A 17,148-nucleotide genomic window follows, 5' to 3' on the forward strand; every position below is an offset into this window, starting at 1 on the left:
ATCTCCATTGGTGTGAAGCGTTCATCATCACACAGCAATTTGGCCTTGGAACAGTTGATAGTGATAGATTGCCATTGCAAAAAAAGAGGTCCATCACTGAAAACAATCAAATGAAATTGTTTGCCACAAGGAAAACGGTCTTGAAAAATATGGCTTTCTCCCAAAGGGGCAAGAGTTTCTATCCAATACCATTTATTCTTTGTTTTTACGTCTTTTCAGAAAGATAAGGATTCAGAAGTGGGTAGTTATGTATGTAATTAAAATCGTCTTTTGTTTTGTTCACACTGTGGGCAGCTGAATCAGATTTCATGAACAGGTAAGCAGATGAGAAGAAAATACTCCAGTCATTAATGAAGTATAGCCATTACCTCAGTCTTGCCAAAACCTACCTACCTTCCTTCCTTCCTTCCTTCCTTCCTTCCTTCCTTCCTTCCTTCCTTCCCACCTTCACTAAACCTTTAAAATTACAGTGGTGCCTTGCAAGACGAAATTAATCTGTTCCGCGAGTCTCTTCGTCTTGCGGTTTTTTCGTCTTGCGAAGCACGGCTATTAGCGGCTTAGTGACTATTAGCGGCTTAGCGGCTATTAACGGCTTAGCGGCTTAAAGAAAAAGGAAACAAACTCGCAAGAACTCGCAAGACGTTTCGTCTTGCGAAGCAAGCCCATAGGGAAATTCGTCTTGCGGAACGACTCAAAAAACGGAAAACCCTTTCGTCTAGCGAGTTTTTCGTCTTGCGAGGCATTCGTCTTGCGGGGCACCACTGTATATCATTAAACAGCCATGGCCTGCCACAAAGAATCATGGGAACTGTAGTTTGCTTGGTGCTGAAAATTGTTAGGAGACCCCCTATTCCCCAATTGGTCTCCCTTCCCAGAGCACTCTGGGAAATGTAGCTCTGTGAGGTGAATAAGGGTCTACTAATATGTTTCAGCACCATGCAAACTACAGTTCCCAGGATTCTTTGGGAGGGGAGCCAGCACTGTTTAAAGTACCACGGTGCTTCTTTTAAATGGGGCCATATTTTCTTTCTTGAAATGTCTGGTGGTATTTTTCAGTTCTCAGCTCTGTCCTGCTGGCCTGAAATTAGATAAACAAGTGAGGCATGTATAATTTGGCCGCTCTAACCCCTGATCATGCTTTCCCCCTGCCTTTGACCTAACCCTGCCCATTCTCCCATTAGCCTTGACTTTATTGCAAAATGTTGGCTGAATTGCTTCTGGGGATACAGCTTAAGGTATAAGTCATGGGATGCCAAAGTGGCGAACCCTCCAGATGTTTGGGCTCCAACTCTTATCAGCTTCAGCCAACATGGTCGATGGCGAAGGATGATGGGATTTACAGTGGTACCTCAGGTTACATACGCTTCAGGTTACAGGCTCCGCTAACCCAGAAATAGTACCTTGGGTTAAGAACTTTGCTTCAGGATGAGAACAGAAATCTTGCTCCGGTGGTGCGGCGGCAGCAGGAGGCCCCATTAGCTAAAGTGGTGCTTCGGGTTAAGAACAGTTTCAAGTTAAGAATGGATCTCTGGAATGAATTAAGTACTTAACCCGAGGTACCACTGTATAGTCCAAAAACATCTAGAGAGCACCTCATTGGCTACCCTGGGTATAAGTGATTCAGCGCTGCATTTCACATTCCATTTTTGACAGATACTCTCTGAGGAGGAACACCTTTGTCAAAGCATTTATGTATTATCATTTTGACATAAAATTAACATGCATCTCAGGGGCATTTCTCCTGAGCAGGCACAGATGTCTTTCAAAAGCAGAGCAGTAAGATGTCTCTCCCTCCCCACCCATTCCCAATCAAATCACATTCTGAGGCTTTTCTCATTATATCAAGAGAAAGTTTTATCCCCCGCAAATTACACCATGTCTGCTGTTTTGTGATTTTTTCATCAGTTGCAATAATCACTATTTGTCAAGACTCTGGGAAATGTCAATTGGTAAGAGCATGTGGTAATGAACATGTGAAGTACTTGAGCAAATTGTTCTGCCAGAGAGAGAGAGAGAGAGAGAGAGAGAGAGAGAGAGAGAATATGTTGGCACTTATATGCTGAACTCTGCCCTTTTGTGTTTTTGAGAGAAAATAATTTTAGTGGTGGTGCTCAGACTGCCTATTATCATATTGTGATGCTACACATTGCTGCGCAGTGTTTTCTTTCCCCTGCCCCCTCACAAAATGTAAGGCATTTTGAACAAGTATCTCAGTGGAAATGTGCAAATGTATATAAATACCACTGGCATAATATGCAAATTACATGCTCAATATTTTGGGCTTCGGAAGCTGTCGGCCCTGCCCAGTAATATGCAGATGTCGGAATTGCTTCTGTGGGAAGTCACCTGGTAATAAACGTTGTGTTTGCTGAATGTCATCACTGCCCTCTGCTGGGTATAACATTAATGTGTATTTGAATCCCTATCAGTACAGGTTTGGTTTGGTTTGGTTTGGTTTATACCCCTGCCAGCTGAAAGCCAGATCACACATTTTTTTCAAATATTGTGTAGTTCACAGCTGAATAGCTTTTGTACTGAAAGCCAGAGAAGAGATATGTAGCCTTGGTCTTGGGTAATTTATGCGCTGTATACAGCACAATAAAATACAAGTTACACATCTGGAAATCAGTTGGGGCAGAACTTTCCAGACTTTTCTTGTTGGTGGCAGACTTTTTAGACATGCATCATTTTGTGACACCGTAATTCAGTTTTACTAGCAAACCGGAGGTTAAACTAACCCCTTTCCAGCCCCAGGAGGAACACGGGGAGCGTTCAAACCTACACACTGCAGCCAACACGCCAAAGTGTCACAAAATACAGTTTGGAAAGCTCAGAGTTCGAGAGCTGCAGTGTGTTTGAGGCTTACAGTGCTTAGAACCTGAGGCAGTATGTGGATAGAAGCTACAGGCCCAGAGAAACTGAATGTGCCACAATGAAGGGGAGGGGGAAGAGACAGTTCTGTGGTTTATCTTCTACTTAGATATATGACAGGGAATCTTAGATATATATGCCAATAATCCTTTTGCACGTGGTCCACCCTGAACATCACACCATATATGAGGAATCAACCACCTTTCTTCTCTCCACCTATTCCCCTCCCCCTCCCCCACTACAGAGCTCTTAGAAAAGTCTCTGGTCCTCTTGAACAAAAGCCACGACCTTACCGAATTCATAGAGGAGTTCAAATCTGACGGGCCGAATGTGAACCCAGAATTTGTTCAGGGAGCCCACAGCAGCTGCACGAAAATTGGCAGCCTCCTTGAAGTCCTGCAGGACAGGAGAAGGCAACTGGACAAATACCTGAAGCTGCAGCGCCAAGGACTGGAGCAGGTTTTGCAAATCTGCCAGTGGCATCACCAGGAAAACCAGGTAGGAAAGAGAGACATATATAGCTGTATATATAAATGCATGCATGCAAACAGGACTGCGAAGTGAGGCTCTAATGTGTTGGATCAGATAAAGCACATGGATGGGATGCGATATTGGTGTGATCATTAGGCTTGCACCCAGTGGGACTCAAATCTGAGTAACAGTAGCCCTATTTATTGTGTTATTCATGTGCACGGCCTTACCGTGATTACTTTGAGCGGGGGAAGGGGCAGAGGAAGGGGGGTGCGGTCCGCCCTGGGTGTCACCACTGAGGGGGTGAGAAAATGTCGGGCGGCACTCACCATGGGGCCTGCAGCGCGCCAGAGCCACACGTCTCTCCTGGGAGAGAGCCAGTGTGGTGTAGTAATCTGGTGAACCGGGTTCACTTCCCCGCTCCTCCACATGCAGCTGCTGGTTTACCTCAGGCTAGTCACACTTCTCTGAAGTCTCTCAGCCCCACTCACCTCACAGTGTGTTTGTTGTGGGGGAGGAAGGGAAAAGGAGATAGTTAGCCGCTTTGAGACTCCTTCGGATTGTGATAAAGTGGGATATCAAATCCAAACTCTTCTTCTTCTTCTTCTTCTTCTAATGCGTGCGCAGACTCCTCGCTGCCCAAACAGTCTGCCCGCTGCCTCCCCCCAGCTGTAGGGCGGCTGAGTGGTAGGCGGCAGGCAGACTCTGGAGGCCCCATAGTGCACCCTATGGGTGGCTCGCCCTACCCTTATGGGTGGCTCGCCTTGCCCCTGGGCCGCCGCAGGCGCCTGAGTGGTTTCCTCCGCCACTGACCGGGGACATACTTTTAGCCCCACTCCTGACGTAGTATCACCTTCCTCAATCAACCACACACTGCTCATGGTTCTTTGAAGAACCCCCATCCCCCAGCATGCAAGCTCCTGGGTGTCCCAGTCACATGAAAGCCCTACGCAAGGGCAGAAACTCGTGTGCTGGGGTTTCCCTTCGGACAACTGCGGCAACATGGCTGTTTGGGGAAGGAGATGCAACGTCAGGAGGCAGAGCTCAAAGCCCCTCCAGGTTCCAAGAAATCATGGCATAGGTTGCTGCCACAAGATGAAGTGATGCTGTGTAGCCACATGCAAGAGAGGACGAGGCTCCTGCTCCTTCAGTCTTTTTTGTGTGGAAGAGGGAGTGTAAGCAGCCCCAGTGCATCCCTATAAATGACTATTCAGAAATAAGAGCTATTGAATTCAATGGGGCTTACTTCTAGGTAAGAGGTTAGGATTGCAGCTACAGTCCTCTGCACGTTTATTCAGAAATAAGTCACACTGTGTTTAATGTGACTTTAACACAGTCCTGGCATTTGGGGGCCTTCTTATCAGTGCTATTCAATGCCATCCAGCTGTTAAAGGCACAAAAATCCAGCTGCGAAAAGCTGGGACTGCTACATAAGCCACTTCATGTCCTCATTCCATTCAATTTTTAATGTAAATATCCTGATAACAGCACCATAGGCTAGTGTTCAGATGGCATTTGGAGTCAAATCTCAACCTTGTGTATGAAATTTGCAAAGCAATCCTATGCATATTTACTCAGAAGTACGTCCCACTGGGTTCATTGGAGATTACGCAGAAGTAAATGTGCCTAGCATCATAGCAGGAGAGGGAGGTAATGAAGTTTCAGCAATGTAATTAATTACATATTATTATGTCAGGTTTGGAACTTAACTGGTTAAGAAGTTCCCATGATGCCTCAATTCTGACGTCAGCTTGTAGAAGCTGGGAGGAGCCTGGGAGGGGTTTCTGTTCTGTTCCCCTCTGGTCTTTGAGGGAGAAAGACGTAGCCTGTAATGGCGGAAAGGAGCCCAGGAGATCCCTGGGGGAATGTCGGAATAAAGAGCTGAAATGGACAAACCTGGACTCTGTGTTTGTCTGGAAGCTAATTGAAGGACGTGACAGTTTATCACCGCTGTGCTCATCTCTGCTAAGGTGTGACTGGAGCTACCGGACGACGGAGCTAAGTTGGCGCAGCTGAGGGAAGCGCGCCGGACCGGGCTGCCATAAAAGCTAATTGAGGACCAATAAATCAATTAGCTGGGGTCCCAATATATCTATTGCCACAGGTTATGGGTACTAATCACCGCTTGTAAAACTGTCACTGAAGAGGCTGCCGGAATGCGTTTGAAGTTGGCGATCGGAGCAACGGAGCGGCAGGAGATGGTGTTTTGCCTGGTGTTAAGAGGCAAGGAGTAGCTGCTGAGCTAAAAGCGGCTGACTGAAAGACACTCAGCTGGGACCAGCTGGAGCTCTGGGAGCTGAAAGCAGCAAGGAATCGTTTCTCCACAGAAGGGAGTGCCAGAGGAGCTTGTGAACTGTAAGTAAAGCTTGGGGCCCCTTGGGAGAACGGAAGAGGATGGCAGGCTGCCAGGTCTTGGAGGACATTCCATGCTCACTTTAAGAAGTTGGGCAACCTGGCTGCTGGTCTGAAGTCTATTGTTCTGGGGGCCGGGAGATGGCTGCTTCAGAACAGGAAGGCAAGATGGCGCTGACCACCTTCGTGAGAGCCGGTGCACAGCTGGGAAGGGCTGTGGGCCCCAGAGGGGGGGGCGAAGGTTTCCAAAGGCAAGTTTAAGAAGCCTGCTGGAATGAAGTGGAGGTTCAGAGTGGGCGGAGCTGGCAAGGAGTGCTTTTCCGGAAGAAGGAGAAGGAGGCCAGCGGGAAGAGCCCAAGGCAGTGATTTTCCACTGGAGTTCAATGTCTGCGTGAGGAGCTTGGAGAGAGGCAAGCTGCTGGGAGCCCTTTACCTACCACTGGGGGTGCAGGATAGCGTCCTGGGAGCCCTGGGAGCAGTGGGGGGGGGGCGGTGAGCAGTAAAAGCACAGAAAAGCCTCTTTTTCCAAAGGCTGCCAAGAGATGTTTGCGTCGAAAGTCGAAGCCTGGGAAACAGGACACAGCTACAGGCTTCAAGGCCAGCCATCTGCTGCAGAGGGAGATACGTGCTGCAGAGTTGTCTGGGAACTCTGAGATAAGTCCAGTCTTCAGAGCAACGCAGGATGTTGCGGTTTCGGACGCTGCCAAGGACAGAGGCAGCGGGACGTTTGTTGCTTCTATGGCAACTGTGAAGAACAACTCCAGCCAGGACACGGTGACACGCTGGGTGTTTTGGATTCTGCTATCAGGCAGCACCTGATAGGCAAACTGCGGAACTGCAGGGCTGTTTCAACAGGAACAATTGGCTAACGTGTTTTTTCTCTCCTTTACAGGAGGAGCAAGAGGTCTACGTTGTGCCGGGACTGAATAGTTGTCGGTTATCTGTATCTGCTCTAACGAAGCAGGGGTTCATAAATGTGCTTTGAAAATGACACCTGTTCCATTTTCAGAGGGGGGCGACAACGGGTCAACATGACGAAAAGGGAGAACAATTTCTTTGTTCTGGAGACACCTCTGGAGGGTGGTGGGAATTCTGGTAAAGCACAGGTGCAGTGTGCTAAGGTTCCCAGTCATGTGCAAAAGTTGCACAGGTGCACAAAAGGGTACAAACTCCGGAAATGTGGGAGGTCCCTAGGGTGCAGGGCATGCAAAGGTGCACAGGTACACGGTTTTCCCGGGTTTGGGAGGGTAGCCAAAGAAGCCTTTGAGCTTGTTCACACACAGATCTGTCAGGACCCATGAGGTGTGAGAGTCTGGGTGGGGCCAGGTATGTGCCATCGCTGACAGATGACCAAAGCCAGGTTGGCTGATGTCTCTCTCTCAAATCACAAGGGGAGGTGGCGCAACTGATCCAGGAGTGGGTTGCGGAGGTGGAACTAAAGTTCTCCACCAGGGTGCAAGGGTTCAAGAGCGACCGAGGGTCACAGTTTACTGGGTCTGCTCTGGAGGAATTTTTCAAGGAAAAGGGAATACGTCACCAGGTGACGGGTGCAAAGTCTTCTCAAGGGAGAAGGGAGGCTGTGGCTGAGCCCGGTGACGGGGATCAGGTCCAGAATCAGGGTTCAAAACCCGGTGATGGGGACCAAGTCCAGGGTCAGGGTTCAGGGCAGGTTTGGGCATCTCCAAGGGTTGTGAAAGGAGTGTCCAGGTGTGAGGCTTCATCTCCGGTAATGGAGAAAGCTCACAAACAGGGTGTCAGGTCAGAGGGGGAAAAGTCTGACGGAGAAGACACAACTACTGGCCCTAATGGGTCAGTAGGGTATCAGGTCACAGGTGCGTGGAAAAGTGTCGCACAGTGTGATTCTGGGAGTGTTGAAGGGGTTCAACAGGTGCCTGGGAAAGATGCCGGGAAGGGGCACAAGGCAAAGGGGAAGGTGTTGAACTCAGAAAGAACTTGTCAGAATGGTTTCGGCATAGAGGGGGTGTCAGGTTTGGAACTTAACTGGTTAAGAAGTTCCCATGATGCCTCAATTCTGACGTCAGCTTGTAGAAGCTGGGAGGAGCCTGGGAGGGGTTTCTGTTCTGTTCCCCTCTGGTCTTTGAGGGAGAAAGACGTAGCCTGTAATGGCAGAAAGGAGCCCAGGAGATCCCTGGGGGAATGTCGGAATAAAGAGCTGAAATGGACAAACCTGGACTCTGTGTTTGTCTGGAAGCTAATTGAAGGACGTGACAGTTTCACCGCTGTGCTCATCTCTGCTAAGGTGTGACTGGAGCTACCGGACGACGGAGCTAAGTTGGCGCAGCTGAGGGAAGCGCGCCGGACCGGGCTGCCATAAAAGCTAATTGAGGACCAATAAATCAATTAGCTGGGGTCCCAATATATCTATTGCCACATATTATTATTATTTTTTGCGGAGCGGGGGGAAGGAACCCCAGTGTTAACAAATACAGTGGTACCTTGGGTTAAGAACTTAATTCGTTCTGGAGCTCTGTTCTTAACCTGAAACTATTCTTAACCTGAAGCACCACTTTAGCTAATGGGGCCTCCCACTGCTGCTGTGCCGCTGGAGCACGATTTCTGTTCTCATCCTGAAGCAAAGTTCTTAACTGGAGGTACTATTTCTGGGTTAGCGGAGTCTGTAACCTGAAGTGTTGTAACCTGAAGCGTATGTAATCTGAGGTACCACTGTAAATGTTGCTTACATTCACATGACGTGAATCTGGTCATGACAACAAACGAAATTTCTGCATCTGTTTCCATTTCTTATTGGGACTTTCTGTCCGACTTTCCTACTTACAGCACATTCAAAAACGTAAACATCACATTACAGTGGTACCTCGGATTACATACGCTTCAGGTTACATATGCTTCAGGTTACAGACTCCGCTAACCCAGAAATAGTACCTCGGGTTAAGAACTTTGCTTCAGGATGAGAACAGAAATCGTGCTCCGGCGGCGCGACAGTAGCAGGAGGCCCCATTAGCTAAAGTGGTGCTTCAGGTTAAGAACAGTTTCAGGTTAAGTACGGACCTCTGGAACGAATTAAGTACTTAACCCAAGGTACCACTGTATACCATGAAAAGAATTCCTACAAACACCTTCCATTCATGCATACAAAACAAACCCTCTGTTACAGCTATGGAAAACTTTAGCAGCACCCTGATAACAGAACGCAACATCATCTCAGTCCATCAAAAGCCTGTGGGGAAAGTTAAGTCCTCACCTGGTACTGAAAAGATTACTGCAAATGTTATGTGGCCCTTGATGACAAGAAGGGCCTTACACCTGTATTATGCTTTTTATGGTATCAGTCAGATATGTTCTATGAACCCTCCTTTTACTCACTGACAATCAGTATTAACTTCCCAAGACGTCGTAAGTCATAGCATAGGAAGGAAGTTTAAAACTGAAAAGTCGTATAGCGTTATACAGAGATCATCTTAACAAATATGTAAGGAAATAGTGCTTTGTGTTCTTTGACATAGTTGGCAGCCTGGGCATATAAATTAAATATGCAAATGGAAGCAGCATCACTTTGTCGTGGGTTTTTCTCAAAGCTCTTCAAATAGCCCCCTGGAGAGCATCCCATTACCTGTTTTGTAATGCGCTATGGGTACATTATAAATCACAAATTGTTCTTTGCATTTTTATATAACATCCCCCCAAGTAAAGCCTTATGAATTTGCTTGGGCTTGCTAGGAAACTCTGAAGCATCCGTCAGATGCTTGTAATTGCCCATGGGAAGACTAGATTTACCAGTTTCTTGACTAGATTGATCTGTACCCAGAATGACAAATCCCGTGTTCCTTCAGAGGTGTCAACTTCACAGCCGTTGGCTATAGTCTGGTAGCTGAGAACAAATCCCCATTTTAAAATAATATAAAGAGGGTTGGTGTGAAAATTACAAAATGTGAGCTACACAGCTATTGGTATGCAAATCATGAGGATACCACAAGCTATAGTTCAGAAGGCCCAGGGTGACGCCATGTTGGTTGTTGTTTTGCTCTGTCTCCTGAGAAATGCTCAAGCAAGGATCTGCCTAGGAATACAATATTTCCATTACTGAGATAGATTCTCACTGGTTAAAAACAATGTTGCGAAACAAATTTCATGAAATAAGTTTGAAAAATACCTTGTTGAAAAGTATTCATTCTTTATCCAGTACATTTTGTTTGGTAATACCGTATTTTTCAATCTATAAGACGCACCAGACCACAAGACGCACCTAATTTTTGGAGGAGGAAAACAAGAAAAAAAATATTCTGAATCTCAGAAGCCAGAACAGCAAGAGGGATCGCTGCTCAGTGAAAGCAGCAATCCCTCTTGATGTTCTGGCTTCTGGGATAGCTGCGCAGCCTGCATTCGCTTCATAAGACGCACACACATTTCCCCTTACTTTTTAGGAGGGAAAAAGTGAGTCTTATAGAGCAAAAAATATGGTATCTGGTACAAGTTTGCCAGCAATGGGGATTTTGTTTCCAGTGTGAAAAATTCACTTGTGTCATCATCATCATCACCACCATCATCATTTAAAATATAGTAGATAGGACTTTCCTGCCATCTGTCCATTTGAATCCTGGCCAATCTGGCCAGGCTGTGTGGTCAGGGCTTGGGAGCGGACCAAAGTGGAGCAGGCTTCACTCTGGTCCACCCCAGCCCTATAAAGGCTGGCTGCCCCTGACCCCAGGGACTGCAGTCAGCTGAAGAACATCTCTCCCTCCCCACCCTATTCAGTAATGCTTTGGGTTTTGTATGCTAACCTTTCCCTTCCAAGTCAAGAAGGAATTTGCCTGCAAACAGGTTGGCGCCGTTTGCAGGTTTTGCCTTCCCCATGGCAATAGTCACAAATTTAGCAAATAAGGCATTGAGTGGAATCCTTTCAGTCTAGCATCATTCAGGGGGTGAAGTGGTGCATCACCCCCACCTCAGGACTGTGCAATAACAGGGTACCGCATTAGAGGGGTCTCGTTGATCTCTGTCCAAAAGCCAAGGCGTGCAGCAGATGAGCCATAGACATTCCTTCAGCCGCTTGTGACGGCCATTCATGTAGACGTGCATCTTGCAGACGGCCCATTAATCCTAGGCTCGACCCTGTCATGTGTCAGCCCTTCACCAGGGGGGGCTGAAAGGGATATGCACCCAAGGCCTGAGCCAAGTCCAGACTACACCTGGAGTCAAAAAAGTTGTGGACAATTTTTAAATTCCAGAATGCCATCCTGTCCACCTTCACAGGAGAACAAAAGCCTTGCTCTCTGGAGAGGGGTCGCTGCGAGTGGGTCCGCAACAATTTCCACTGGTCCACTACAGTATGGCCGTGCCAGGCGGGAACATGGAGGAGGGCATGGAACGAAAGACTGGTTGTACAGGATTGTAAAGGGTTTCAGAGCAGGCGAGGAGCCCACCTCCCCACACAGGTGCTATATACTGTGTCCAGAATTTGTAAACTTGGGTATCACAAATGGGACGTGGAAGAGAGTTGGCTATCGGCTCCATTTCCCACGATCTCACTTTAGGAGCTAGAGTAACAACCTCAGTTTGCTTCAGTACAGCAAGAAACAGCTCAGCTGGGAGCAGGCATTTAAGTAATAATGCGTTAAAAATGGCATATTTCCCCTAACCGCAGTGCAATCATCTGAAAAACATCGTAATCCCTGGCAGCTGCAAACTATTCTTTCTCAAATATTTTCAGCAAATCCCTTTTATTAATGAAAAATAAAGGCGGGCAGGGCTGTTTTGTACATAATTAGTTCGGCAAGCAGATCCGTTATTAATGTATATGTGTCCATACATTTCTCAATGGCTCCCAATTATCTCTTTGTGAGGAGAACCACTAAATCACGGTTATTCAAGGCTCCCAAGCTCATTGATTCACAGCTTGCTGCTCCAAGGTGGACAGCAAGGTCAGAGGTTATGGTTTGTTAAATGATTTCCCACAAGTAAAAATGCTGGCACACCTTTTATAAACAATAACTCAGATCCTCAAATGCCCCTGATGAAGTAGACATTTGCCTGTGAAAGCTATGGACATAATAAATGTCTTAAGTCCACAATCCAAACACCATGGCTAGCAGTGGTGCAGGCTTAAAGGAGCAGAACAACAATCACCGCATCCACAGCCCCACCACTTGTTACCTAGGATAGAAGATCCTAGGTCAGATAGCAGGAATACTGGTGTGGCAGAAGCATCTAGGTGGAATCTAGACACATATTTAAAAAAAAACGCTATGAAAATGCTATTTAAAAAGTTTTGAAAAATATATTGAATTCCCCATAGTTCAGCATCACCCTCTAGTGTCACATTTGTATAATGCACTTCACAACACATTTAAAAACGTTTTATCTGCAGCTGTATAGCTGAGTCCCTAGATCAGGCCTGTTGCTGGCATGTGACAGTAGCAGGGACAGGTTGTCCCCATCCCACAAAATGGCCCATTTTAGAAGATTCTGCCAGAGACATCTGGTGCCAGTGCCCCCATTCCCACTATTTGGGAAGGCATATTGGCGCACTCCTTGGCAGCAAGGCTTCCTCTGCCCCCGTTCTTGTGTTTGCTATAGGCATACTGACGTGGCACCTTCTCAAGAATCTTTTGTCAGGATTGTAATTTGCAAAGCACTGTCCAAATTCTCTGTTGTCATGTTGCAATCAGTGCAGCCATTTCTTGCTTTGCTTCAGATATAGCAATACATAGAAACAAACTGAAGGTTTGTTTCTGAAGGGAGGGGAATCTTCTGAATAGTTCAGGCATGCTGAACGCAACTGGCATGATCCACAAGATCATTTCTTTGTAATATTTCCTCTTTAAAGTGATGTGGGTTGATGGTAAAGGTAAAGGTACCCCTGACAGTTATGTCCAGTCGCGGACGACTCTGGGGTTGCGCGCTTATCTCGCTCTATAGCCTGAGGGAGCCAGCGTTTGTCTGTAGACAGCTTCCGGGTCATTTGGCCGTCGTGACTAAGCCGCTTCTGGTGAACCAGAGGAGCTCACGGAAACGCCATTTACCTTCCCGCCGGAGCGGCCCCTATTTATCAAAACCCTTTCTGGACCTTAGTCTTCCAGGACTCATTTGTTATGAGTCATTTGTCAGATTCGCCACTTACCCAAAGCACATATTCTCATGGGTAGCAGTGCAGTTTCAGCAAGTTATTTTACAAAATCCATGTTGGACTTTGTTGTGAGTCCCTCTAACAATCCTGAGGAACTGGTTAAATCTGCTATCCCCTATCCCCTCCACAGCAGGGTGAAGGGAGAGTAAGCTTTCTACAGTGCTTAAAGGTAAAGGTAAAGGTACCCCTGCCCGTACGGGCCAGTCTTGACAGACTCTAGGGTTGTGTGCTCATCTCACTCTATAGGCCGGGAGCCAGCGCTGTCCGCAGACACTTCCGGGTCACGTGGCCAGCGTGACAAGCTGCATCTGGCGAGCCAGCGCAGCACACGGAATGCCGTTTACCTTCCCGCTAGTAAGCGGTCCCTATTTATCTACTTGCACCCGGGGGTGCTTTCGAACTGCTAGGTTGGCAGGCGCTGGGACCGAGCGACAGGAGCGCACCCCGCCGCGGGGATTCGAACCGCTAACCTTTTGATCAGCCAGTCCTAGGCGCTGAGGCTTTTACCCACAGTGCCACCCACGTCCCTTTTTCTACAGTGCTTAGTGAATGCTTATCTCTGTTAGTGCTTCCGTGGCTCTGGTTTTCAAATCTTCTTTAACAAATACACACCTCAGGCAGTGAGGATGCAGGCACCCGCCTAGTAGCTGATAATATATTACTGTATTTCAGCACATTTCAGAGTGTTAACATTGAGAGCACAATTATCAATTAGCACAGCTTACACAATTTTGCTGGGTGGTTTTTCATTTTTATAACAGCGTAAGTGTATCTTACCGTGCAATCGTACACTTGCCTAATTGGGTAATATGCCTGTTCATGGAGTTGTGCTTGTGATGGCCTGGGGATCCGATTCAGAGGCTGAACCGGAGGAATCCCAGCCTGCACAGGAGTCCCCGCCTCCAGGGCCGGCTGAACTGGGGCAGGGCCTTGATTCTGAAGTGCCTGCACCTGTGCCGGATCCTCAGGAGCAGGCACCAGGTGAATCCACTCTGGCTCCGGAGGTGGTTGAGGACTCAGTGCCTACAGGTGAGTCTCCCCCTGGGTCCAGTAACCCTTCAGCCTCTCCTGAACTGCAGAGGCTCAGGGCAGAGAGGCGAAGGGAACTGGTTTCTCCCAGGAGGAGTGCTCGCCTTAAGGCCAGGAGAGGCGGGTCTCCTGGGGGCCGGGACTGCCCCTGGCCTCAGAGAAGATAAAGGCCAGTCAGCCCGGTCCCAGGTTGCGGGAGCAATGTTGTTGAAGAGCTGTTTCGGCCAGCATCCAGTCCTGTTCCCCCAGAGTTCCTGTCCTTGCCCGGCTTCTCGCTGTGGACCCCGCTTCACCCAAGGAGGACTGTCTGCCGACCCTCAACTCAGGTCCTGGACCTCGCCCCACGGTAACCTCCCCCCTGGACCAGCACAGCACTCCTCTCAAAGGAGCAGGTGTACAGTCAGGGGGCACTCATGTACCCATCTTAAGTCACTGGAAGCCTAGCTTTGGAAGATAGACATAGCCAAGTAGCTGGGATGTGAGAGGTTATTTCAATAGGGGGTGTCAGGGACTGGGCAGAGGAGGAATGGTGGAGTCTGCCTCCCCAGCCCGACCCTTCCAGAGAAGAAGGAGACAGTTCAGAATTACAACAGAGGGTTGAGGGAGGTCACAGCTCAGACGCAGATGAAGTGAAAAGCTGGAAAATATTGGGAGAGGAGGAGGCAGAAGAGGAAGCATCACGGACTCGGTGTCTTTAGAAAGCATTCCAGCCTCCCCTCCCAGAACACAGTGGGCCTTGAAAGTAGGAGAGCAAAGAGCTCAAAGGCCGAGGGCACTTTCTAGCACTCTTAGCGATGACTCATGAGGAAGTGGGAGAGATGGAGGGGGTTGCAGATTCACTCAGAGCAACGCCATTATTCCGAGAGGCCGCGTTCCCAAGCCTCTCTATGTGAATATTGAATAAAAGAAGATGGTAAGGGCTTTTCCTTGTCTTGTCCTTTCCTAGCAACCTGCCATGGGGGTTGGTTCCTCTGCTGCCTGACAAGGGGTGAACTTTTTAAGTCTTCCTTTTGTCTCTGCTGCAAACGTGCCAAAATGGACACATGGAAAGGGGAGTTTGGTGTTGTGCTAGCTGGCTCTGCTTCCAATCTCTGTATGTTCAAAGTGCCTTTTTAAAAAAGCAGAAGCCTAAATGTTACCTGTATCTGGGGGGGGGGGGGCAGAGCAGGGAGAGGCTGCCATGGATCACACATCAGGAGACCACACTATATTCAGGTGTATTTGTATAGAAGGCGCCTTGAATGAATACCCAACACTAGTGCTATCAAGTTTTTAGGTCTGTTTCCCTAGCTCCCTGGAATAGACACTTTAATTCTAATCCTGCCTCCCAGCTGTGCATAAAACCCTACAGCTCCTTGTTAAGTATTGCTTCTCATGGAGAGTTTGATGTCCTTCCTTTATCCCTGACATTGCCTTATTCATTATTGTCCATGACTGAGAGGTTAGTGTATTCCAATTAGAACCCAAGAGTGAGAATGTTGCACTTTCCTCCCTGTCTGGCCCTAGATTCTGTCATCTCTCTGACCAGCTTCCATATAATTAAAAACCATCTAGAGTTGTACCCAAAGTTATGTGAGCAAAATGCAGCTTTCTCCACCCAATTTTGGGCCATTCCCTCTGTCCACTGTAGCCTCCTATGACACAGCACGCAGTGTCTGGTAGTGCCGCACAACCTCCAAAGAAGCTACAAGGGAGAGGGGCAGGAGGAGAGGAAGGAAAGGTAAAGTTTTGTTGCATGAGCTTACTTTCCACTCACATGGCACTGAACGTAACCTGCCTTTCTTGTCCTGCTGATTCCAAGTAGAGTAGCCCAGTGTTAAAGGTAAAGGGACCCCTGACCGTTAGGTCCAGTCGTGGCCGACTCTGGGGTTGCGGCGCTCATCTTGCTTTATTGGCCAAGGGAGCCGGCGTACAGCTTCCGGGTCATGTGGCCAGCAGGACTAAGCCGCTTCTGGCGAACCAGAGCAATGCATGGAAACGCCGTTTACCTTCCCGCCGGAGCTGTACCTATTTATCCACTTGCACTTTGACGTGCTTTCGAACTGCTAGGTTGGCAGAAGCAGGGACCGAGCAATGGGAGCTCACTCCGTTGCGGGGATTCAAACTGCTGACCTTCTGATCGGCAAGTCCTAGGCTCTGTGGTTTAACCCACAGCGCCACCCGCAGGCCAGTGTTAGGAGCAAGCTTTTGTAACATCTTGTCATAGAAGGTAGTGGATGGCTGCAGATCCACTTCCATTTCGGGGTTCTGATGACTACAGAAAAATATATTGGACACATTCAGTATTCCTCTCAATATTTCCTGGTGGAATAAACAGGGACACGCCTCAGATTTATGTGCTCCCTCGTCCCATTTCCCTCCCTTTGCCTTCAAGCAAAGGAGATTAGCTTGCCTCAAATCGTGATTACTTCCTGCTCTTAAGGCACATTAACTTTTTGCAAGCCAACATTTGGCCAAGAAGTGGCAACTTTGTTTGCTGCAAATTAGAAGAGGAATGAATGGGGGGAGCATGAAATGTGTGAACAAATGTTTACTGCTGTTCATTCCCCTAGTTACAAACCGTGGCACACCCTCCAGCATTCCTCAGATGAAAATTGGGACATGTGCCTTTTTGATGCTGTGTCGCCATGCAAGCCAGTGGGCAAGGTGCCTGATGGGAGCTGTGACATTCCCTCCCCGGAGGTCACAGGTGAGGGAGACAGGGTAGGGGAAAACACCAATCAGGTCCCTCCCCAGTCTTGTGCTGTGGGAGAAGGAAGGCAAAATACCCCTTCTCCGCCGCCTCCTTCCATGGCAGCCGCCATTGCTTGGACCCAAGTCGGAGGCCGGAGTGAATGAGTGGTCAGGTGGCCTCTGTAGGAAGAAGGAGGGAGAGCTGTGGGGAGCCCAGAGCTCACTTCCTTGGCCTTCTTTCTGGTGGCAGGGGCGTTGCCATGGCGACCGCTGTGGCCTAGCAGGCTTCATGCTTAGGCACCACGGCAAGCCGGCTCATCCTCCTCCCCAAGCTCAGTGGTGGCGCTGGCCTCCCAGGGTCAGATCAGAAGCTGGGATGGCTTCTGCAATTCTGGAACCATCCGTGGAAAATTGGGACACTTGAAGGGCATGCCATAGTGTGCCACTGCATCTGAACTGAGCCACTCAAATCATAGTGATAGCCAGTCTTAGAGTAGACCCATAAATTTACTTTAAGTATTACTTATCGCCTTTAGTTGTGAGGTTGTTAAGAAACACCAAGCATTTCATATATATACTCTCTCTCTCTCTCTCTCTCTCTCTCTCTCTCTCTCTCTCTCTCACTCACACACACACACACACACACA

General features: G+C 48.2%; 1 protein-coding gene across 8 annotated transcripts in view; it reads left to right on the plus strand.

Annotated features, from left to right (window-relative positions):
- Positions 1 to 17,148, plus strand: part of CCDC141 (coiled-coil domain containing 141) — a 125,105-nt gene that overhangs the window by 44,428 nt on the left and 63,529 nt on the right. For all 8 annotated transcript variants that reach the window (XM_028748431.2, XM_077916504.1, XM_077916513.1 and 5 more), the window contains exon 5: positions 3,116 to 3,369. In XM_028748431.2, the coding sequence (XP_028604264.2) occupies positions 3,116 to 3,369 (254 nt within the window). The remainder of the gene's footprint in view (positions 1 to 3,115; positions 3,370 to 17,148) is intronic.

Source organism: Podarcis muralis, chromosome 1 (genome assembly GCF_964188315.1).
Source record: "Podarcis muralis chromosome 1, rPodMur119.hap1.1, whole genome shotgun sequence".
Lineage (NCBI taxonomy): Eukaryota > Metazoa > Chordata > Lepidosauria > Squamata > Lacertidae > Podarcis > Podarcis muralis.